Source organism: Pristis pectinata, chromosome 10 (genome assembly GCF_009764475.1).
Source record: "Pristis pectinata isolate sPriPec2 chromosome 10, sPriPec2.1.pri, whole genome shotgun sequence".
NCBI lineage: Eukaryota > Metazoa > Chordata > Chondrichthyes > Rhinopristiformes > Pristidae > Pristis > Pristis pectinata.
In genome coordinates this window covers 12882005-12907444 of record NC_067414.1, presented here as the reverse complement: position 1 = coordinate 12907444, position 25440 = coordinate 12882005, and the positions used below count along the sequence as shown (strand labels likewise).

The 25440-nt window shown below is 48.2% G+C and overlaps 1 protein-coding gene across 1 annotated transcript in view; it reads right to left on the bottom strand.

Annotated features, from left to right (window-relative positions):
* The window catches only part of capn9 (calpain 9), a 60105-nt gene extending 36286 nt beyond the window's left edge, over positions 1-23819 (bottom strand). The window contains exons 1-4 of the mRNA XM_052024323.1: positions 23501-23819; positions 5957-6026; positions 4656-4774; positions 4348-4481 (exon numbers count right to left, since the gene is read on the bottom strand). Of these exons, the coding sequence (XP_051880283.1) occupies positions 4348-4481; positions 4656-4774; positions 5957-6026; positions 23501-23725 (548 nt within the window). The 5' untranslated portion in view covers positions 23726-23819. The remainder of the gene's footprint in view (positions 1-4347; positions 4482-4655; positions 4775-5956; positions 6027-23500) is intronic.
* Positions 23820-25440: the final 1621 nt, after the last annotated feature.

Genomic DNA, 25440 nt, shown 5'->3' with positions numbered 1-25440 from the left:
GTTAGGCCACACTTAGAGTACTGTGTTCAGTTCTGGTCGCCTCATTATAGGAAGGATATGGAGGCATTGGAGAGGGTGCAGAGGAGATTTACCAGGATGCTGCCTGGATTGGAGAGTATTGAATATGAGGAGAGGCTTAAGGTGCTAGGGCTTTATTCACTGGAAAGGAGGAGGATGAGAGGAGACATGATAGAGGTATATAAAATATTGAGAGGAATAGATAGAGTAGACAGTCAGCGCCTCCTTCCCAGGGCACCAATGCTCAAGACGAGAGGTCATGGCTTTAAGGTTATGGGTGGGAGGTTCAGGGGAGATGTCAGAGGGAGGTTTTTCACCCAAAGAGTGGTTGGTGCATGGAATGCACTGCCTGGGGTGGTGGTGGAGGCAGATACATTGAACAGGTTCAAGAGCTTGTTGGATAGGCATATGGAGGAACGTGAGATAGAGGGATATGCAGGAGGAAGGGGTTAGGTAGTGTGAGGGTGGTCTGATGGACGGCACGACACGGTGGGCCGAAGGGCCTGTTTTGTGCTGTATGGTTCTATGGTACGGGATATCACGGACCAGGTCCAGAATATTCTGAGGGGAGAGGGTGAGCAGCCAGAAGTCTTGGTACATGTAGGTACCAATGACATAGGTAGAAAAAGAGAAGAGGTCCCGTAGGAGGAATACAAGGCATTGGGGAGAAGGTTGAGAAGTAGGACCTCAAGGGTAGTAATCTCAGGATTACTACCTGTGCCACGTGTCAATGATAGGAAGAATAGAAAGCTCTGGCAGATGAATGCGTGGCTGAGTGACTGGTGCAGGGGGCAGGGCTTCAGATTTTTGGATAATTGGGACCTTTTTTTGGGGGAGGCATGACCTATTCGCTAAGGATGGGTTGCACCTAAACTCCAAAGGTTCCAATATCCTGGCGGGAATGTTTAATTTAGCTGTAGGGGAGGGTTTAAACTGATCTGGCAGGGGGATGGAAACCAGGATGTTAGGTTACAAGATGCTAAGGTAAAGGAGGGAGTTTCTAGAAACAAGTCCAATGAGCATGGCAAGAAGGACAGGCAGGTGAGAAGTCAGGATAATTTGCTGAATAATAGAAGTACAACAAGTCAGGATGTTAGGATACAGAATGTTAGGATAGGGGATGAGGTATATAGGAACATGTCTAAGGTAGTATGTAGTGAAGATGGTAAGAAGGATAGACAGGTGGAAAGCCAGGATAATCTGCTGAACAATAGAAGTACAACAAAATCAATAGCAGATACCGGACTAAACGTACTATATTTAAATACACGTAGCATTAGGAATAAAGTAGATGACCTAGTGGCACAACTACAAGTTAATAAATACGACATTGTGGCAATCACCGAGTCATGGCTTTATGATGGATGTGATTGGGAACTGAATGTCCAGGGGTACACAGTGTATAGGAAGGATAGGTGGGTAGGCAGAGGGGGAGATGTGGCCATGATGGTTAGTAGTGATATAAAATCAATAGAAAGGAAGGATATTGGGTCAGAGGAGGTGGAATCCTTGTGGGTGGAGCTAAGGAATAGCAAGGGTAAAAGGACAATGGTAGCAGTCATATATAGGCCCCCTAATAGCAGTCAGCAAGTGGACCATAAGTTGCAGTTTGAGATAGAAAAAGCATGCCAGAGTGACAATGTGAAGGTAATTAAGGGGGATTTTAACATGAAGGTGGACTGGGAAATCCACAATGGCGGTAGTACTCAGGAGAAGGAGTTTGTGGAATGTCTAAGGGACGTTTTTCTAGAGCAACTTGTTGAAGAAGCCCACCAGGGGATCGGCTGTTTTGGATTGGGTGCTGTGTAATGAACCGGAGGTGAATATAGGGAAACTAAAGGTAAAGGAACCACCGGGAACCAGTGATCACAATATGATTGAGTTCAGTTTCAAGTTTGAGAAGGAGAAGCTGATAACTGGTGTATCGATATTTCAGTGGAACAAAGGAAATTACAATGGTATGAGAGAGGAGTTGGCCCAAATTGATTGGAAGAGTAAGCTGGCTGGAGGGACGGCAAAGGAGAAATGGAAGGAATTTCTACAGGAAATAAGGAAATTGCAGGATAGATATATTCCAAGGTTTTGAATGGAAAAAAGGCACAAATGGGATAACGAGAGAGGTGAAGGCTAAATAAAAGCAAAAGGGGCGGCGTACAAAGAAGCAAAAATTAGTGGGAAAACAGAAGACTGGGAAGCTTTTAAAAACCTGCAGAGAGAAACTAAGAAGGTCATTAGGAAAGAAAAGATGAATTATGAAAGGAAGTTGGCAGATAACATTCGAAAGGATACTAAGAGTTTTTTTAAATACATAAGGTGTAAAGGAGAGACACAGGTTGATATAGGACCAATTGATAACGGTGCAGGAGCTATTATAATGGACGATAGAGAGATGGCAGAGGAATTGAATGAATATTTTGCATCGGTCTTCACCGTGGAGGACATCAGCAATGTGCCGGTTAGTCAGGAGTCTCACGAAATGGAATTGAGTTCAGTTAAGATTACTAGGGAGAAGGTGCTAGGAAAACTAAATGGACTAAAGACTGATAAGTCTCCCGGACCGGATGAGGTGCATCCCCAGGTTCTGAACGAGGTGGCTTTAGAGATAGCGGAGGCATTGGCGATAATTTTCCAGAAATCGATAGATTCCGGCGTGGTTCCGGAGGACTGGAGGGTCGCAAATGTAGTTCCGTTGTATAAGAAAGGTGGGAGGCAGCATAAAGGAAATTATAGACCTATTAGTCTGACGTCAGTGGTGGGAAAGTTATTGGAATCTATCCTCAAAGACGGGGTTACAGAATACCTAGAGGTGCAGGGCAGGATAGGTCCTAGCGAACATGGTTTTATGAAGGGAAGATCCTGCCTGACCAACCTATTGGAGTTTTTTGAAGAAATCACAGGTAAGGTGGATAAGGGAGAGGCGGTAGATGTTGTGTATTTAGACTTTCAAAAGGCCTTTGATAAGGTGCCTCATAAGAGACTGATTAATAAGATGAGAGGTCATGGAATTACGGGTAGGATAACAGAATGGGTGGAGCATTGGCTGGTTGACAGGAAGCAAAGAGTGGAAATAAAAGGATCTCGTTCTGGCTGGTTACCGGTTACTAGTGGTGTGCCGCAGGGGTCGGTGTTGGGACCGCTCCTTTTTACCTTGTACATTAATGATTTGGATGATGGAATAAATGGTTTCATGGCTAAGTTTGCGGATGACACCAAGATAGGGGCAGGAGTAGGGAGTATTGAAGAGATAGGAAGGTTGCAGTGGGACCTAGACAGTTTAGGAGAATGGGCAAGGAAATGGCAGATGAGATTCAATGTAGGGAAATGTGCAGTTGTACACTTTGGAAACACAAATAAGCGGGCAGATTATTATCTAGGAGGAGAGAAGATCCAAAGCACGGAAGTACAAAGGGACTTGGGGGTACTCGTGCAGGATACCTTAAAGGTTAACCAGCAGGTCAGATGGTGGTAAAGAAAGCGAATGCTATGTTGGCATTCATTTCGAGAGGTATAGTGTATAAAAGTAAGGAAGTGTTGATGAGGCTCTACAGGGCACTAGTGAGGCCTCATTTGGAATATTGTGCGCAGTTTTGGGCCCCACATCTTAAGAAGGATGTGTTGACGTTGGAGAGGGTTCAGAGGAGATTTACGAGGATGATTCCAGGAATGAAAGGGCTTACGTATGAGGAGCATTTGTCGGCTCTTGGACTGTACTCACTGGAGTACAGAAGAATGAGAGGGGACCTCATAGCGACATTTAAAATATTGAGAGGAAAGGACAGAGTAAATGTGGCTAGGCTGTTTCCCTTGGTGGGTGAGTCCAGGACCAGAGGGCACAATCTTAGAATTAGACGGTACAGTTTCAAAACAGAGATGAGAAAAAATTTCTTTAGCCAGAGGGTGGTGAATTTGTGGAACTCCTTGCCACGTACAGCAGTGGAGGCCAGATCAGTGGGGGTGTTCAAGGAGGAGATAGATAGATATCTAAATAGTCAGGGTATCAAGGGATATGGGGATAAGGCCGGTAATTGGGATTAGAATAGGTTTTTTTTCTTCTTCTTCCCCCATTCCTCATTTCTATTTCCCTTTCCTTGGAGCAGACTCGATGGGCCGAATGGCCTGCTTCTGCTCCCTTGTCTTGTGATCTTGTGATCTTTTTCGCCACTGACTATAAATCCTGGAACTCCCTCCCCAACAATACAGCAGGGAACCGGCTCACCAATGCCTTGTCACGGGCAGTTAAGAATGGGAGGTAGATGTTGGTTTTGCCATTGATGGCCATTTCTCATGGACGGATTTTTTTTTAAGATCGAATGTAGTACTGATACTTACTTGGCATAGGCTTTTTCCAATAAGGCGCTCCAGAATTCATTGTTACTGGCAGAATGTAAAAACACCAGGCGGTTTCTGAAGGTTGGCAAACGATCATCAACCACAACATCCACCCACTCGTTATATTGCCAAAACTGGAGAAGAATAGAATATTACTGACTGCACAAGACCGTGCACTGAGAACATTACTGACTGCACAAGACCATGAATTAAGAACATTACTGACTGTACAAGACCACATTGAGAATATTACTGACTGTACAAGGCTGTGCATTGAGAACATTAGTCCAGTTATTCTAGCGGCGTACCCGAAAGTGAAAGATTCCAGCATAGTCTCGGCCGAAGGTCTGATCGGGAGGGACGACCTGGTACAGCAGCTTCTCATTCAGAGTCAGTGAGGCAACAGCAGCAAGGAACCAGCAGTCTCCTGGTGATAGACAAACCAGGCGTTAACAAGCTCCAGCCAGCTCAGGATGGGGCATTCTCAGCTACATGGCACCTTCGGTGAACACTGACCACACCATCTCCCTCCCCCCCCCTCCCCAGTAATCTGGGGCACGGTTAGCTGTGTTCACATCACAAGTGCTCCAAAGTGCGGAGGTGAGGAAACAGTGTACCAGAGGGTGCCACATGCTGCAAACATCAAGCCCAGCCCCCCGCTGTCCTGAGATGGATATAAAATATCTCACTGTTCCACTTGAAGTTCTCGACGAGTCCTGGCCAACCTTCACCCCCAACTGCCTGGGATGACTTGGCTGCTGATGACCTGTGGCTCCTGCCCTCGCCCACCACACCCCTCCCTTGTAGCATCAAGTGACACACTTGCATTGCTCACAGAGCATCCTCTGGCACACAAGGCTGTTGCAGGTCTGCACTAGGCAGAAGAATTTTGAAATTCACCCCAGGAAAGAGCACATTAGTCCCTGAACTTTTCCCTTTCCCAGAAGAAGGCACGGCTACAGGTGGAGTTAGGGGAGGAGATGGTGGAGGAGGTGAAGAGGTTAAGGAAGGAAATGTTTAGTCACAGTGCTCCAGTGTGATGGGCTAGCTTAACCTTCCCTGCTGGTCAATGTCCTGTGACAGAAGATCATTGACAAGCAGAGTGAACTCGCTGCTGGGAATTGGTAGCTCTGACAATAAGTCCTCAAAAACCACCCATCCTACACCAACACTGTGATGCACAGAGGTAACAAGCCTACAGCATCTTCATGGGTGCAGGATATCCAGCTGCTTTGGTAGAGACAGCAGCCCAGAGATGGAGCCATGGAGTGCACAGTATCAATGAGATGCCATCTCCCTGACCCCACATAATGGCCACTCAAAAGGCCAGATCAAAACCCATGGAAACTTGGTGCCACTTCTTTCCTCCAATCTCCTTCACAACTCCAAAATTCAATAGCAACACAAAGCAAAGCTCCTAATCTCAGAATCTACCTGATTTAATACACTTAGTATCAAATCAGTACAAAACAAGTTTTCTATGGGAAGGTTCTAGTGCAGCTGTTTTGGAGATGTTAAGGGATAACTAATGACCTTGATGTCCACCACATCCAGCTACAATAATTTTGTAAGGGACCCCAGTAGACTTTACTCCTCAAAAATCACTTACCCAGATCTCCCTGGCAAATATCTGTCCTCGATGCTCCACCGACAATGAACTTTGGGTCACTTGAAATCTCCTGCAATCAAATAAATCAGCTTTTAAACGTGTGACAGTATTTTTGAAAGAGATCTCTTACTAGACTCACTTTCCTGCTCTTTCCCTGTGGTCTCGCAAAATCTTCCTTTTCAAGTTTCTTTCCAGTTCCCTTTGCAATTAACTATCGAATCTGTCTCCATCACCCTTTGAAGTCCTGATGAAGGGTCTCGACCCAAAACGTCAACTGTTTATTTCCCTCCATAGATACTATCTGACCTGCTGAGTTCCTCCAGCTTTGTGTGTGTGTTTCCCCACTCGTTACACTGTTACGTAAAACACAGAAATAACCAGTGAACCAAAGTGACCTGAGCCAGTGTTTCTGTTCCACACTCGCTCCCCCACAACAACTCTTCATCTAACCCTTCCATTATTTCCACCCATGATTTTCCCCTCAGCCTGTATTATTTGTCAACTACTCTCTGTGCTGGCAAATTCAACATTCTAACCACTCTCTGAGCACTGAAGCTTCCCCTGACTACTCCACTGGATTTATCAACAACCACTTCATACTTATGAGCCCTCGTTTAGGGTTGTTAGCGGTAACGTTTTCCACATGTCTACCCTAATGAGGTCTTTCTTCATTTAAAAGAGACTGATTGGATCATATCTATAGAAGAGGTTCCCAGTTTGTGCAGGTTTTCCCAATGGCCTGGAATCGTCTGTGTACGTTTGTTCTGCAGCTTCTCCAGAGTTGTGTAAGTAACTTAAATTTAGCAGTTGTACACAAGGTTTGCATTGCTTCATTGATTTTTAATTCACATCTCCTAGAAACGAAGCTTGGTGCTTGGTTTGCCATCTGCATTAACCCAGTGTCGCTGCCTTTATTTGTGTGTGCCTTTGCTTGTATAATCCATTTCATTCTCTTGCAAGTTTCTACAGATATATGGTGGAGAGCATTCTGACTGGTTGCACCACTGCCTGGTATGGAGGGTCCAATGTGCAGGATCGAAAGAGGCACAACCACCCCCGCCACCAACCACATCACCCCACACACCCCCACCCGAGGACACCTTCAAGAGGCGGTGCCTCATGAAGGCAGCATCCATCATTAAAGACCCTCACCACCTGGGACATGCCCTCTTCACGTTACTACCATCAGGGAGGTGGTACAGGAGCCTGAAGACCCACACTCAACGTTTCAGGAATAGCTTCGTCCCCTCCACCATCAGATTTCTGAACGGTCCACGAACCCATGAACACTGCCTCATTATTCCTCTTTTTCACTATTTATTTATTTTTGTAACTTATAGTAATTTTTTTATGTCTTTATGCCTTGCACTGTACTGCTGCCACAAAAATACAAATTTCACGACATATGTCAGTGATAACAAACCTGATTCTGATTCAATATGTTTCAATAGAAATTGGAGCACACCCTCTTTTGATGCACTAAATAATGCTGACACTCACACTGATCTCCCAAAAAAAAACATGAAATTGACCAAAAATCCAATAGAAGTATTGCTATAGAGCTTTGCAGACAGATTCATGTGTTAACGCAGGATCCATGTGGTCCCTGCTGGAAGCTGCTGTATTGTTGCAGCTTTAACTACTGGGAAGTGAGTCAGCCTCGCCTCATGACAGCATAGACCTGCTGCAGAAAAGGCTGCAAAATGTGGGGCGGTTCATGGGGAACAGTGTGTCTGGTCACCCCCACCACATCATCTGGTCTGATTAAGTTTCAGTGACTGGGGAGGCCAGTGAGTGAGTTACCAGGTGCCAGGACCTGAAGGATGATCGAGGGGCCAGGGATCAAGGGATGAGTGATGGAGAGGCCAGTGGCAGAGGGTCCAAAGATTGAGAGGCCAGTGAGTGATTGTGAGAGGCTGGGGACAATAAGGACAGTGATCAAGGGGTGAGTAATTGAGGAACTGGTGAATGAATGGCCCGTGAGCAAGGGCCTAATGTCCCAGTTGGTGAGACTTTATCCAGAATTGATCACGAGTGTGTGATTTGCACATAAAAATCACATGCAAGTGGGTCCAAAGAGGGCTAGAAATTCACTCACACAACTCCAAGAACGTCAGGCCGACATAATCAGCCCAACTTTGTGTCCATTTCTGGGTGATTTTCCACACTGGGAAATTTGTCCTAGAGTCATACTGCACGGAAACAGACCCTTCGCCCAACTAGTCCATGCCGACCAAGGTTTCCATACAAGCTAGTCCCATTTGCCAGTGTTTGGCCCATATCCCTCCAAACCTTTGCTATCCATGTACCTGTCCAAGTGCCTTGTAAATATTGTTAACGGCAGGATTTTTGTTCTCTCTTGCATTTCATCGCCACCGTAAACCTTCTCTAATTGTTGCCAACAAGAACATACACCACTGGGTCTACAAGGAACATACCTCCTGTAAGTGCCAGAACCAGCATATTCAGGTACAGTACCTCTGAGTCTCTGGGAGCACTCACCCACCCACCCTTCCCCCCCCCCCACCCACTCATTCAGTGGCAACTCTCCCCTGTAGCTGGAAGAGTGTTCCTTGAATCGTAGCATGAACCTTTCAGAGCTGGCTGCCAAGATCACACCTGCTAGGCTCCATGCTGACAGCAATGAGAACTCAAAAGACAGCAGTAGCCGAGCTGCCACCATTGTCACTTTCAGCACAGTGTTACACAGGGAAACCCACGTCACTGTTGCATGCACATCACAACTGAGCTTCTCACTCTCTACATGACTTTCACATAATGTGGTTTTAATGCCAAAACACTGCATGATGAAATTTCTAGGCCTCTCTCTGTCCACTGCATTATAACCCATTGTCATTTTGCACAATGTCTCACAATTAAATAATTCCCTAGCTTTCTCCAGGTTAAAAAAAATCCCTGCCTCTCCTACAAGATAAGATTTAGTTTGGTTTTAATATCAACCAACAGTGGAGCAGTGTTTGCTCATTGAGTTCTGATTCATTACAGACTAATATTTGTAACTCTGCCCTGCTTAAGATTGAGAGCACAGAACCTTTCACCTTTTTCTCTGCAAATATTTATAGACGATGACAGAGCCAGTAGTAAAGGCTTGGTGGTTAAGTGCACATTTGTGATTGGTGCACCTTCATAACAGGTTTTAAATGCAGAATACCAACAACTCAGGGCTGAACCCAAGTTCTGGCCGATGGACAGGTCCCATTGTGTCAAACCAAGATTAGAAATGAGGAATGCTGAGTATTCTCAGCAGGGTGAGGTCACTAAGAATCTTTTCACTGGGAGAAGCTAGTTTTGTTCTCCTTGGAAAGGAGGAGGCTGTGAGGAGATCTGAGGGAGGGCATGGACGGAGTAAACGTTCCCATTGGCAGAGGTGGGCAAGAGTAGAAGACGTGGAACAGAGGTGATGGGCAAAAAGAAAAATCAAACATTTCATGAGTAATTTTTTTTGCACTGGGAGAGGTTCAGGTCTGGAATGCATTGCTGAAGGAGTGGAGGCAGATTCCTTTGTGTTCACAAGGAAGCTAAATAAATATCTGCAATACAATAATCCCAAGAAAACTCATCACCAAACTCCGAGACCTGGGACTCAACACCTCCCTCTGCAACTGGATCCTTGACTTCCTGACCAACAGACCACAATCAGTGAGGATAGGCAGCAACACCTCCAGCACGATTATTCTCAACACTGGTGCCCCACAAGGCTGCGTCCTCAGCCCTCTATTCTACTCCCTATATATTCATGACTGTGTGGCTAAATTCTGCTCTAACTCCACCTACAAGTTTGCAGATGATACCACCGTTGTAGGCCATATCTCAAACAGCGATGAGTCGGAGTACGGGAAGGAGATAGAGAGCTTAGTGACATGGTGTCATGACAACAACCTTTCCCTCAATGTCAGCAAAACAAAAGAGCTGGTCATTGACTTCAGGAAAGGGAGCGGTGTACATGCACTTGTCTGCATCAATGGTGCTGAGGATAAGAGGGTTGAGAGCTTCAAGTTTCTAGGAGTGAACATCACCAACAGCCTGTCCTGGTCTAACCATGTAGGTGCCACAGCCAAGAAAGCTCACCAGTGCCTCTACTTCCTCAGGAGGCTAAAGAAATTCAGTATGTCCCCTTTGACACGCACCAATTTTTATCGATTCACCATGGAAAGCGTCCTATCTGGATGCATCATGGCTTGGTATGGCAACTGCTCTGACCAGGACCACAAGAAACTGCAGAGAGTTGTGGACACAGCCCAGCGCATCATGGAAACCAGCCTCCCCTCCATGAACTCTGTCTGTACCTCTCATAGCCTTGGTGAAGCAGCCAGCAGAATCAAAGACCTCATCCACCCGGGTCATTCTTTCTTCTCTCCTCTCCCATCAGGCAGAAGATACAGGAGCCTGAGGGCACGTACCACCAGGCTCAAGGACAGCTTCTATCCCACGGTGATAAGACTATTGAATGGTTCCCTTATACGATGAGATGGACTCTTGACCTCACAATCTACATTGTTATGGCCTTGAACCTTATTGTCTACCTGCAATGCACTTCCTTGTAGCTGTGACACTTTACTCTGTATTCTGTTATTGTTTTTACCATGTACTACCTCAATGCACTCTGTACTAATTCAATGTATCTGCTCTGTGTAATGAATTGATCTGCACAAACGGTACGCAAGACAAGTTTTTCACTGTACCTCAGTACAAGTGACAATAATAAACCATTACCAATACCAAAAGAAAAGAATTTAATCTTAAGAGGAGAAGGCAGGGGAGTGGGACTAGCTGGATTGCTCGTACTTAGGGTCAATACAGACGCGATGGGATGAATGGCCTCATACCATACTGTGATTCTGGTGTATTTTGGGTAATGTGCCCCTCTCCTCCATCTGCATGAGAGCAATGTTCCTGCAGAGGAAGCAGGTGGCACCACTTGGAATGATACAGGCATGCGGGGCTTCTGCTATGTGGAGATACCCCACAAGCTGGGATATCGCCTGTACTGGACAGCCTTGTATGTAAGGGCACATCACACCAGGGAATATGGCAGGATAACAAAGTCAATGAACTCAGTGTGCTACTACAAGATTAACCCTCACCTGAGGCAAGATAGATATTGCCCGACTTACGTTCTGTTCTTACTTTTGCCTCAAAGAAAATTCTCCTTTCAAAGCCTCTCTAGCCCTTCCTCATGACAAGGGAAATCTTTTCCACTGGCTGAATTATTCACATTGCCAGAGATGCAACTGGTTTGATGACAATGTTGGGGTTGGTGCAGAGGGAGTGAGGTTGGGGTGGGTGAGGGGAGCAGAAAAGTCAAGACGGCTGACATCGCGATGACAGTCGGCTACGAGTAGGTCCAGGGAAGGTAACAGGCCCGGTGGGGAAGTCCAGGTGGAAGAAGAGGGCTGAGAGTGGGAGAACGGGTCATCAAACCAGCCAACAAAGGTGGTGCCATGGTAGTGTGGCGTACTGACCTCTACCTTGCAGATGCCAAACGCCAACTCTCGGACACTTCCTCCTACCTACCCCTGAATCATGACCCCATCAAGGACCACCAGGACATTATCTTCCACACCATCACTGACCTCATCACCTCAGGAGATCTCCCCCCACAGCTACCAACATGATAGTCCCACAACCTACGACTGCCGGCTTCTATCTCCTCCCCAAAATCCACAAGATGGACTATCCCAGCAGACCTGCTGTGTCTGCATGCTCTTGCCCCACAGAGCTCGTATCCTCGTACCTGGACACTTTCCAGTCCCCCTGGTCCAATCCCTTCCTACCTATATCCGTGACACATCACACATTCTCCAACTCTCCGGCATGTACAACCTCATCTTCACCATGGACGTCCAGTCCCTATGTACCTCCATTCCCCATCATGACGGCCTCACCGCCCCCTGCTTCTTTCTTGACCAGAGGTAGAACTAGTCCCCTTCCACTAACACTCTCCTTCGCCTGGCTGAACTTGTCCTCACCCTAAACAACTTCACTTTTGATTCCTCTCACTTTCTACAGACCAAGGGCGTAGCTATGGGCACTCGCATGGGCCCCAGCTATGCCTGCCTCTTCGTTGGCTATGTTGAACAGTCTCTGTTCCAAGCCTACTCTGCCCCATTCCTCAACTCTTTCTCCACTATATCAACGACTGCATTGGTGCCACCTCTTGTACCCGTGTTGGACTCGACAGTTTCATAAATTTCGCCACTAATTTTCACCCAGCTCTCCCATTCACTTGGACTATCTCTGACACCTCTCTCTCCTTCCTTGATCTTTCTGTCTCCATCTCAGGAGATTCTTTATCCACTGACATCTTCTGCAAACCCACTGATGCCCACAGCTACCTCGATTACAGCTCCTTCCACCCTGTCTCTTGCAAGGATGCTATCGCTTTTTCTCAATTTCTCCACCTCTGCTCCCATGATGAGGCTTTCCACTCCGAGACGTCCAACTTCTTTTCTAACCGGGGCTTCCCCCTGACTGTGGTCGAGAGAGCTCGTACCCGTATCTCTGCCATTTCCTGCTCTTAGCCCCACCCCTCCCAGACCCAACAGGGATAGGGTTCCCCTTGTCCTCACATTTCATCCCACCAGCCTATGTATCCAACATATAGTTCTCCACTACTTCCGTCATCTCCAACGGGACCCCACCACCAAGCATATCTTCCCCTCCCCACTCCTTTCTGCCTTTCACAGGGACCGCTCTCTCCACGACTCCCCATTCACTCCTTCCCCCCCACCCATCCCGTTCCCACTCCAGGAACTTTCCACTGCCCCCGCCATAGGTGCAACACCTGCCCCTACACCACCTCCATCCAGGGACTCAAACAGTCCTTTCAGGTGAGACAGAGATTCACCTGCAACTCCCCTAATATCATCTACTGCATTCGGTGCTCCAAGTGTGGCCTCCTCTACATTGGTGAGACCAAACACAGACTAGGTGACCCTTTCGCAGAACGCCTGCGTTCTGTCCGTAACCGCGACCTGCATCTCCCCGTTGCCGGTCACTTCAACTCCCCCTCCCACATTATCACTGATATGACAGTCCTCGGCCTCCTCCACTGCCAGGAGAATTCCAAGCACAAACTGGAGGAACAGCACCTCATTTTCCGTCTTGGAAACTTGCAGCCTAACGGCACGAACATTGAATTCTCCCACTTTAAGTAAACCAAACCCCCCTCCCCACCCATGCCTCTTCTTCTGTCCTTTCCTATCTCTCATTTCTGTACCCCATTTTTCCTCCTTACCTTTGACCCATCCCCCGGTGGATCTGCTCGCCCCTCCTCCCCCGCACCTGCCTATCGCTATCTCTTACCTGCATCTACCTATCACCACCCTGTGCCCACCCAGCCTCCCCTCTTCTGTCCACCTATCACTGCTCTGCTTTTCCCTCCTATATATGGGGCTCCCCCTTTTCCTACCTTCAGTCCTGAAGAAGGGTCCTGACCCGAAATGTTGACAGATGCTGCCCTGGGCTGCTGAGTCCCTCCAGCACCATCGTGTCTTTCACTCTCTGCAGCTGTTTATGTTCCTGTGCATTCGAACCGCCGTATCTGATCACGATGCAACCAGTCAGCTACCGAGGGCCTCTCACTTGAACACAGAATTTCCTGAGACGTCTCCCACTGTACTCCATTATTAGATTCCTTATGGAGTCTAGTGACGGATTTCCAACCTTCCTAGCACTGTATTGGGAAGTCTACCCACTGGACATGCCACAGCCAAGACTATCGCATATGTCCGAATTTTAGTTTTTTTTTATTTCACTGAGCAGAAAAACCTTTGCTGTGTTAACCCCATTGAACCTCTTCAGAGGTTTAAACTATAAGAAGTTATAAGCTTTGATCATCCACCCCTAATTCCCCTTGAGAGGGGGGTGGTGTGCCATCACCTTCTCAAGTCCTTCTGGTGCTGTTAGGAAGGGAGTTCCAGGATTTAGACCAAGTGAAGATGAAGGACCGGAGGTGGACTTCTAAGAGAGACGAGCCCCAGGCCATTTGATCCATAATGTTGGTCATGACCTCTCAGTACTGTATCATTCTTCTGAATCCTCGTTTCTTTATAGGTGTACCTCCAGTATGAAGACCAGAGTGTTGTAGGGTTCATCAAGTATTACTGTAATTATCTTAAATCGGTGGTTATGATTACTGGCATGTTCTGTTCCCCCCCTCCCCTGCCGCCGTCTACATGCCTAGATAAATGTCCAATGTCTAGTAGGAGGTGGAACCTCAGGTGATGCTGAATTAGGGTGGGGCTCCTCTAGTTTCACCGGATGAGCAATATCTGAAGTATTTTTGTCTTACCCTGGATCTTTCTCTGTTTTGACAAACTGAATGGACTTTGCATTGCAACGTAGCTAACACTCACACCTCAGGGTCAGGTGCACAAAATGGAGACACAAGAGACTACAGATGCTGAAACCTGGAGCGACACACAAGATGCTGGAGGAACTCGGCGGGTCAGGCGGCATCTGTGGAGGGAAATGAACAGTCGATGTTTTGGGTCAAGACCCTTCATCTGGACAGAGATGGAGGGGAGTTAGCTGGTATAAAAAGGTGGAGGGAAGGTGTGGGGTGGAGCAAGAGCTGGCAGGCGATAGGTGGGTTCAGGTAGGGAGGGGTGACAGACAGATGAAGGAGAGGAGAATGGAAATAGCTCCCTCCTCACCTGGATCCACCTATCACCTGCCAGCTCCTGCTCCACCCCACACCTTGCCTCCACCTTTTTACACTGGCTATCTCCCCTCTAGCACTCAATCCAGATGAAGGGTCTTGACCTGAACTGCCAACTGCCTCCATAGATGCTGCCTGAACCATCTCGTGTGTTGCTAAAGGTGTGCAGAGTTCAGGATCCACCACACGTGTAGTCTAGCTGCTCCCTTCATACTCAGGAAGGGACACACCCAACAGGTATTTGCCAGCAAGCACAGCCAGTGGCATCATCCCATGATACCAAATGGTTCTCCACCACTGCCACAAAATGCCTGGGTCAGGTCAAAGACAAGGTGCCGAGGCATCAGCCCATCCAGCAGGGTTCCTGAGCTTCAGGTTCCTGTGTTTTGTGTAATTAGCCAAGCAGAGTAACCCTCAGAAACTTGGTGTCAGAGTTGGGAAAGGTGTGGTTGTGCTGGAGAGAGTGCAGAGGAGATCCACCAACACGTCGCCTGGATTGGAGCAGTTCCAGTTATAAGGAGAGACTGGATTGGCTGGGTTTACTTTCTCTGGAATGGAAGAGGCTGAGAGGTGACCTGACAGAGGTATACTAAATTTTGAGGGGGGTACATGGGGTAGATAGAAGTGGTAGGAGTGTCTCAAACCAGAGTGTATAGGTACAAGTTGAGAGGTAGGAAGTTTTGAGGGGATCAGAGAGTGGGGGGAACCTGGAATGCACAGTCATGAGGGGTGGTGGAGGCAGAGACTCCCACAATATTTAGAAAGCTTCCAGACAAGCACCTGAATCACCAAGGCATAGAAGAGTACGGACTTAACGTAGGTAAATGTAGGTATGATGCCACCAGTCAGTGTGAACATGGTGGGCTGCTCCTGTGCTGTAGGATTCAATCACTCCATGACTCAGGTACAAGAGCTCTATCTGAAAGGGCAGATTACTGCACTCTTCCATTTCAGGCCAGTTGCAGCTCCTTGATTTTCAGAGTAGGGCAAACGTTCTGAGGAGCATCGCGTAGATGCCTCTGTTGCACCTGTACTGGGTAAGGTTCAAGAGGCGCAGCTAATCCTGGAGGCAGGGTTTTGTCCAGTATCTTAGCCTTCACTGTTTCTTCATGTCCAGTGAATCGAAAATGGATGAGGATTGGCTCCTGTGTTGGTGAGGGTCACAGGAGGAAGCTACAATAGATCATCCACTGAGCACTTTGGCTAAATGCTTCACTCTTGCCTCTAGCACTCACACGTTGGGCCCTGCCATTGTTAAGAATGGGGATGTCCTTGGAGCCTCCTCCTGCGGATGTTTACTGTGCACCACCATTCACGACTAGATATGGCAGGACTGTAGAACTTCAGTGTGATCTGTTGGTCACGGGATTATTTAGCTCTGTCGACTGCATGCTGTGTTTGGTGCACTGTGCAGCAGCTTCACCAGCTGAGAACACATTCTGAGTCTCCCCCATTCAGCACAACATAGGGCCAGCCAACACCACAGGTGTTGTGCAGATGTAACTGCCTCTACAAAGACTGTGCACTGGTCACTCCCGCCAACACGGTTACAGACAGTATGCATCTACACCAGATAGGTTGGTGAGGACACAGTCGTGAGTTTAGCCTTTGTGCCGATTCGCTCACCACGTGCTCCAGGCCCGGTCTCATCACTACGTCCTCCAGGACTCGGCCAGTAATGGTGCTACTGAACAACTTGTTGAAGTACCCTTGCTAGTCTGTGCACTCCCCTGGAATGTTGTTGAACATGGAAGAGCACTGATTCATCCGCTGAGAGAGGGCAGTAGATGATAATCAGCAGGAGGTTTCCTTGCCCATGTTTGACTTGATGCCATGGGGTTCATGGGGTCTGGTGTCAACGTTGAGGATTTCAGGACCATTCTCTTCCATCTGCAAACCTTCCCCCCCACCCCCACCCCCACCAATCCTCCCACCTTTCCCCCTCTGGTGGGTCTCTCCTGCCAGTAAAACAGGACATACCCAGGGGCCCAGGGATTGTGATGGAGGAGTCTGGCACAGTTTCTATAAAGGACGATTCAGTGTGAACCACTATGGCAGGCTGATGCTTGACTAGTCAATGAACACTTCTCCCGATGTCGACACCAGTTCCCAGATATCAGTGAGGAGGACTTTGCACTGTTAAATTCTTGTCATAATCTATTAGCTGGGTCAATTCATCTGATTTCATTTTTGCTGTGTTTCAGTCGAGCTGTTTTGATGGATCACATCAGAGGACAACTAATAGTCAACCACATTGCTGTGAGGCTGGAGTCACATATAAGTAGACCTGATGAATGAACCACTTGGGCTTTTACAACAATCCAATATCACCATTATTGAGACTAGCAATTTCTAAATTCATTCCCCTATCTGGCGAAGTGAGATTTGAACCAGGCCACTGGACTACTAGTCCTGTAATTCAACCATGGCCCCAAGGACCCGCAGCAACAAAGTAATAAGGTCTTTCCTGAGGTGACACTTGTCATGTGTTTAAGTCTCTAATGTGGGACTTGAACTAATAAGCCTTGGACTCGAGCACTGAGCCACAGCTACTCAACAGCACCCTCAGTCTAATGAGCAGACTCAACACGATACAATGCACATTTCTGAATGTCCTACTCCCAATCTCACTCCACCCATGAACCATGGCAATGGAATGCAGTATTTCTGGGCCTGTTTAAATTGCAGTGACAATTTTCACACACCTATGTTGCATTCCTCTGGGGGAACCAAACCCAGATTTATCACATATGTTTTGTTTAATGCTCATTCTTTTACTTTATTGACTGAATGTGGATTCCACCCAGGATTTAAATACTAATGGAACTCCTTTCTCCTATAGTTTTAAGGTGAGAGGAAGGAGTTTTAAAGAGGATTTGAGGGGTAATTTTTTTGATATACAGTGGTCGACATATGGAACTCTGCCAGAGGAGGTGTGGAATCAGATACAATCACTACACTTAGGAGGCAGTTAGACAGACACTTAAACAGGCAATAGAAGGATATGGTCCCAGTGTGGGTAAATGGGATTAGCGTAGATGGGCAAGGAAGTCCGTGTGGATGTGGTGGGCTGAAGAGCCGTTTCTGTGCTGTACGATTCAATGACTCTATCAGACAACAAACCAGGATTAACAAATCTCTAGGATTATCCTGGCAATCTGGGAATTGAAGTCTATTTCCCTGAACATTGCTGAGAACAAAACCCTGAATGCGGGAACTTAAACATTTTCTTTCAACAATTTTGTGTTTTAGTTACAAGAAGATTGAAGGTGGGAAGAGGTGGCAGACTCCCAGGTACACCAGAGGACAGACAGGAGACTTGGAAAGGGGTGATGAAACCCTGGGTATCCCAGAGAACAAGTACAAGGCTTACGAAGGGTAGTGGCCTCCTTGGTACACCAAGCAACCTGCCACCTTAATCCAGCAAAACATGAGCAGACACCAGATTGGAAAGGGGAGCAAGGTGAGCAAAAGAGGTTAACCATGACTTGGCAGTCAGAGGGTGTGGGCACAAACCACGCTCCAAGCACACACTGAAGACTAACACCGCAGTTCTGCCTTGTCACAGGAGCTGCCTTTCATATTAAGTCATTAAACCCAAGTTGCTGTAGCGGGTGGATGCAAATGGTCCCTCGGCAGTCTTTCAAAGAGCGAGTGACATCTCCCTGTTTGTTGGTCGACACTAATTGCACGACCAACATCACCAAAAGACAGATACATGTTATTATCCCAGCGCTGTCTGAGAATTCTTATTATGTACAAACCAGCTGCCTTGTTTCCCTACATCACACCAGCACCAGAATTCTAAAGCTACCTCACTGAAAATTTGACAGAGTGGAGATAAGGGTCGGCTTGACGGGAAACACAGAGCCAGGAGCCATCAGTACAAGACTGTCACAGGGAAATCAAAAGGAATTCAGAAGAAATCCCTTTACACAGAGGGTGGGCAAACGAGGAAGGGGTATACGGGTGAGTATATGAGGAGCAAGGGGCTGGTAGTTAAATGAGCAAGGGTGGCAGAAGACTCGAATGGAGCATGGATGTAGCATGGACAGGTGGGCCGAATGGCCTGTTACTGCAATGTGTGAATCTATATAATTTAATTTTAAAACTTATTTCAAAAAGTACAAGAGAAAAAGTTGAAGCGTCTTTATTGGAAGAATGTAACCCTTCCTGATTCAACGTGTTCCTTGCCCAGTACAGTGGAGATTTCATTGATAGCCGTGTGGGTGGGGCTGCAGCTGTGGCCAGAGTTTTTAGTAAGGATAACTCAAAACTGAGAGGTTCTGTCAGCAAAGCCAAACAGGCCGGGCTACATTTCTGTGGGAAAGAGGGCAAAACTGACAGCAGTTCTTTAAAATTATGAAGGGGTTTGATTTGATAGAGAAAATACTTCCAAACTTAGAGGCCATAAGTAGGATAAATCCAACAGGGAATTCAAGAGAAACTTCATTACCAGAGAGTGGGAAGAACGGGGAATTCACTGTCACTTAAGTGGCTGACATGAAAGGGATAGAGAGCATTTAAAGAGAAGTGAACAGGGAAAAGGAGGTTACGCTGATGCATTGAAGTGAGGAGGGGAGGGAGGGAGATTGTGACTGCTGTGTCATCAGCATAGACCAGCTGGCTATTTCTATGCTGGTTTTTAATTTCAATAATACACTTTCTTCATAAAAAAAATACTGGAAATACAATGCAATCAGTACGTATCTTTCTTTACATTCAATGTGCCATTAGAGCAGTGCATTCTATTTACAATGCATCAGCACCCCTTGTGTTTCCAATTTAAATACTACAACCCATGGTGTTTGAGAGGCCATTACACCATAGTGTCCAATGGCGGCAGGACCCTGGACTGCTGTAAATTCCGCATAATCCATCTAAGTCAACATATCCCATCAGCCAAGCCGTGCAAGTATTCACTGAATTATCACACGCGGACTTCTCTGGATATAAAGAAGAAATTAACTTTTCCTCCCCAACTTGCAAAGCCACACAACTTGAGTGACCGTCACTAAACAAGGTGCTCTCTAACCTGAGCGTGGACACCCTTCCCATAGGCTGGCAACCCTCCCAATACATTCATTGCCCATCAGGAATGACAAATATGTGTACATTTTATAAGATACCAAGGCCTCACTTACAATCATAAAATTAGGGGAAGGAACCCTGGGTGATATTATTCCCTCGAAAACCCTGAGGTGCTGGGAGCCATTGTACTGTCACGATTGGTCTGGTTTGTAGAACCCAGTCATGGGAAGGGTGCTTTGGTCCAGGGTGTGAACCAAGGGGTGGGAGCAAAAGGATAGCCGGGTCAGGGAGCATTACGGGAAAATGACCATCGTCAGGACTGAAGCAGGATGAGGGAGAGGCAGAGGGGAGGATAGAAGGAGAGGCTCAGGAGAAAGGAGGGAATGAGGGGAGTTGGAAGTCAGGAATGGGAGAAAGGGTTGAAGAACAGGAGTAAGGGGTGGTGGGGACATGTAGGAGATGGGGAGTGAAGGCAGTCAATAGTTGTGTCAGTAGGATTGGCAGTCCAGAGGACCCACCACTGCGTCAGCAGAGATCAGTGTAAAGGGTGGGGGGGGGGGGGGGGGGGGGGGGGGGGGGGGGGGGGCTGCTGAGGCACAGGAGAAACTGAAACACAAGAGAGATGCTCAGGCACAAGGAAATTGTCCAGGTGTAAAGGGCACGTCTGAGTATGATGCAGACATCCAAGTACAAGGGAGATGAAGGGGCATGAAAGAGATGTTTAGGTATGGGGGAGGTGCCAAGGAATGAAGAATCTTGCCCCATTTACCCTTTCAAGGTCACCTTGGCCTCCTTACCTCTGCCTTCCTGGGTGTCAGGTTTCTGTCGACCACTCAACCTTCCTGATCAACTGAGCTTCAAATTTGTGATAGGGAGAATGCAGTGAAGGTTCACCAGACTGATACCTGGGGGAGGGGCTTTGTCCAATGAGGAGAACTTAAATGGACTGGGACCACAAGCTCAAGAATTACGAAGAATGAGAGGTGCTCTCACTGAAAAATACAGGGCTGGACAGATGCAGGGATGATGTCTTCCCTGGCTGGGAGTGTCTAGAACCTGGGGTCACAGTCTCAAAATTAGGGGTTGGCCATTCAGGGACAGGGAAGAGAAGAAATTTCTTCACTCAGGGGGTTGGTGAATCTTTGGAATTCTCTAACCAAGAGAGTTGTGGAGGCTCAGTCACTGAGTGTATTCAGGACAGAGATCGATAGATAAGAGTTAGAATCTGGTTGTTTGGAATCGTACCTAGCACAAAGAAAGTTGGCTGCAGTGGTTCAAGGTCGATCATCTCAGACACAGGACATCTCTGCAGGAGTTCCTCGGGGTAACATCCTAGGCCCAACCACCTTCAGCTGCTTCATCAGTGACCTTCCTTCAATCCCAAGGCCAGAAGTAGGGATGTTCGCTGATAATTGCACAATGTTCAGCACCATTCACAACTCCTCAGATAATGAAGCAGTCCTCATCAAAATGCAGCAAGACCCAGACAATATCCAGGTCTGGGGTCATACGTGACAAATAACATTCACTCCGCCCAAGTGCCAGGCAATGATGATATCCAACAAGAGAAAATCCAGCTTTCATCCCCTAACATTCAATAGCATTATCATCACCAAATCCCCCACCATCAAATCAATATTATTTAGGGTTACGATTGACCAGAAACTGAACTGGAGAAGCCATATGCACAATGTGACTACAAGAGGAGGTCAGAGGCTGGGAATCCTGTGGTAAGTAACTCCCCTCCTAACTCCCCAAATTCAGTCCACCATCTACAAGGCACAAGTCAGGAGTGTGCTGGATTACTCTCCATTTGCCCGGATGAGTGCAGCTTCAACACTCAGGAAGCTTAACACCATATAGAACATAGCAGCCTGCTTGATAGACACCCCATCCACAGCCATTCACTCACTCACTCCACCACCGACGCACTACAGCCGCAGTTTGTACCATCTACAAGATGCACTGCAGCAACTCACCAAAACTCCTCAGACAGCACCTTCCAAACCCACAACCTCTGGCAACTAGAAGGACAAGGGCAACAAATGTATGGGGAACACCCCTACCCAGAAGTTGCCCTCCGAGCCACACACCATCCTGACTTGGAAATCTATCGCCGTTCCTTCACCGTCGCTGGGTCAAACTCCTGGATCTCTCTCCCTAACAGCTCTGTGGGTATAGCTACATTGCAGCGGTTCAAGAAGGTAGCTCACCACCACCTTCTCAAGGGCACCAGGAATGGACAATTAAATGCTGGCTCAGCCCGTGAAGGCCACATCCCTTGAATGAATATAAACAAAAGGTCAGTGCAAGAAGGTGGCGTGGAGATCATCTATGATCTTACTGAATGGCAAACCAGGTGTAAAGGGGCAAGTGGTCTCCTGCTTCTACTTCTTACGTTACTTTCTTATGTGACATGCTCATAGGTCCATCTGCATGCACGATGCCTTCAAAATATTCCATCTTATTAGCGAGGTGTTGCAATAAATATTAACTCGGCTTTTCTTCTCCCCCTTCAAAAAGATTAGCACTAAAGCAGTACAGAACCAGACAACCAGGGACCAGCCAGATTCAGGACCCAACAAAGACACCCAGCTCTTGGAAACTCATACAGTAGCCAGCAACTTGTATTTCCCTCCCTGTATTTACATGCACACCATCCCCAATTTATTACATACACACTATGCAATATATTTTTTGGAGCACTGCATCTCCCCGTTGCCAGTCACTTCAACTCCCCCTCCCACTCCATCACTGATATGTCAGTCCTCGGCCTCCTCCACTGCCAGGAGAATCCCAAACACAAACTGGAGGAACAGCACCTCATTTTCCGTCTTGTGACCTTACAGCCTAACGGTATGAACATCGAATTCTCCCACTTTAAGTAAACCAAACCCCACACTCCCTCCCCCGCCACACCTCTTTTCCCTTTCCGAGACTCTTTTTTCTCCTCATCTATTTCTTTTTCTTCCCTTCCCCCTACCCCCTCACTCCCCCTCTCCCCTTCCCTTCTCTCACCCCTCACTCCCCCCTCCCTCCCCCTCTCCCCTCACCGCTCTCTCCCCTACTCCCCCCCCACAAACTCCCTCTCTCCCCCTCCCGCACTGCTCTCTCCCCCACCCCTCCCCCTCTACTACCCCACTCCCCCTCCCCCTCCCCATCCCCCTCCGCTCTCTCCCCCTCACTGCACCTCCTCTCCCCCACCTCCTCTCCCCCTCCCCTACCCATTCTCCCCCCCACCCCCTCTCCCCCCACCCCCTCTCCCCCACCCCCCACCTCCTCTCCCCCTCCCCTACCCCCTCTCCCCTACCCCCACCCCCTCTCCCCACCCCCACCCCCTCTCCCCCTCCCCCCACCTCCTCTCCCCCTCCCCTACCCCCTCTCCCCTACCCCCACCCCCTCTCCCCACCCCCACCCCCTCTCCCCCTCCCCCCACCTCCTCTCCCCCACCCCTACCCCCAACTCCTCTCCCCCACCCCTACCCCCAACTCCTCTCCCCCACCCCTACCCCCAACTCCTCTCCCCCTCCCCTCCCCCACCTCCTCTCCCCCTCCCCCTCTCCCCCTCCCCTCCCCCACCTCCTCTCCCCCTCCCTTACCCCCACCTCCTCTCCCCCCTCCCTTACCCCCACCTCCTCTCCCCCTCCCCTCCCCCACCTCCTCTCCCCCACCCCTACCCCCACCCCCCTTACCCCCACCCCCTCTCCCCCACCCCTACCCCCACCCCCTCTCCCCCTCCCCGAAACGTTGACCGCCTGCTTTTCTCCACGGCTGCTGCCTGACCTGGTACACACTGCTCGCCCCCCGTGTGCGCCCAAAGTGGGCACTTACTCTGGGCCGCTTCCACTCGAAGGCAACTGCGGGCTTCTCGCTGTAGAAGAGCGATGACTCGCCGGCGGGGAACTCCTGGTCCTCGAACAGGACGCCCTGCTTCAGGCACTGGTTCTTCAGCTCCTGGTAGCTGGCTTTCCTGGCCTTGACTCCCAACGTCCCGCGGTCTTTCACCGCCGCCTTCTTCTGGGAGCCCCCGCTCGCTGAGGTGAACACATACGACATGTCTACGCTCTGGAAATCAGGGATCTTGAATGAGGTATCAGTTCACCTGCCGGTGTAAGACCACGCCCGGTCTCCTCAGCCCCGCCTGTCCCCATTAGCTTGGTGTCGACTCCTGCACTTGTTGCATTGCCAAACGTAAAACTGACACGTTCTGGTCAACACTTGATCCCAGCACTGTTCAGCCCCAGCTCAGCAGCTCAGACCCTGAGGTTCACCGCCCTTGAGAGTTAAAGAAACGATGGACCACCTCGCCACACCTTAGTGACCTCCCCCCCTTCACCCTCTTAAAACCTATTTCTTTAAGGTATCCAGCCCTTGACCCTAATAAGCAAACCTCTCAGTTCCACACATGCATAATAAGTTCCTTGTACATAACTCTAAGTCTCTTGTATACAGCTTCAAGGACGTTCTACACAAGCCCCAGTCCTGAATACAGTGCCCTCAGTTCCATGAATCCATAGTCCCGTATGCACTGATCCCATAGACACATTCTTTAGTCCAAGATACACAGACATTTTGGTACTCAGACCACGCTCTCTGATATACAGACCACGACCCCTGTACACAAACTACAATCCCTGATACAAAGACCCCACTCCCTGATATACCATCAGGCCACACCTTAGTTACCTCCAATCATCACCTCTTAAAAACTATTTCTTTTACCAAACTTTTGATCACCTGTCCAAATGTCTCATGTCTCCTGGGAGCGTAAATTGGGAACATGTGTTCTTGGGGAAGTGCACAGTGGAAATGTGGAGGTTGTTTAGGGAGTACTTGCATGGGGTTCTGGATAGGTTTGTCCCATTGAGGCAGGGTAAGGATGGTAGAGTGAAGGAACTGTGGTTGACAAGAGACACAGAATATCTTGTCAAGAGAAAGAAAGAAGCTTACCTGAGGTTTAGAAAGCATGGATCAGACAGGGCTCTGGAGAGTTACAAGGTAGCCAGGAGGGAGCTTAAGAATGGATTTAGGAGAGCTAGAAGGGGGCATGAGAAGTCCTTGGCGAGTAGGATCAGGAAAACCCCAAGGCATTCTACACATGTGAAGAATAGGAGGATGACTAGAGTGAGGGTCGGACCAATCAGAGATAAAAGAGGAAACATGTGCCTGGAGTCGGAAGAGGTAGGGGAGGTCCTTAATGAATATTTGCTTCAGTATTCACCAGCGGGAGAGACCTTGATGTTTCTGAGGATGGCTGATACGCTAGGGCATGTCGACGTGAGGAAAGAGGATGTGCTGGAACTTTTGAAAAACATTAGGATAGATAAGTCACTGGGGCCGGACGGGATATATCCAAGGTTATTACAGGAAGCAAGGGGAGAGATTGCTGTGCCTTTGATGATGATCTATGCATCCTCACTGGCCACAGGAGTAGTGTCAGATGATTGGAGGGTGGCAAATGTTGTTCCTTTGTTTAAGAAATGGAGTAGAGATAACCCTGGGAATTACACATCAGCGTCTTACTTCAATAGTAGGCAAATTACTGGAGAAGATTCTTAGAGACTGGATTTATGGGCATTTGGAGAAGCATAGGCTGATTAGGGACGGTCAGCATGGCTTTGTGAGGGGTAGGTCGTGCCTCACAAGCCTGATTGAATTCTTTGAGGATGTGACAAAGCACAATGAAGGTAGAGCAGTGGATGCGGTGTACATGGATTTTAGTAAGGCATTTGATAAGGTTCCTCATGGAAGGCTCATTCAGAAAGTCAGGA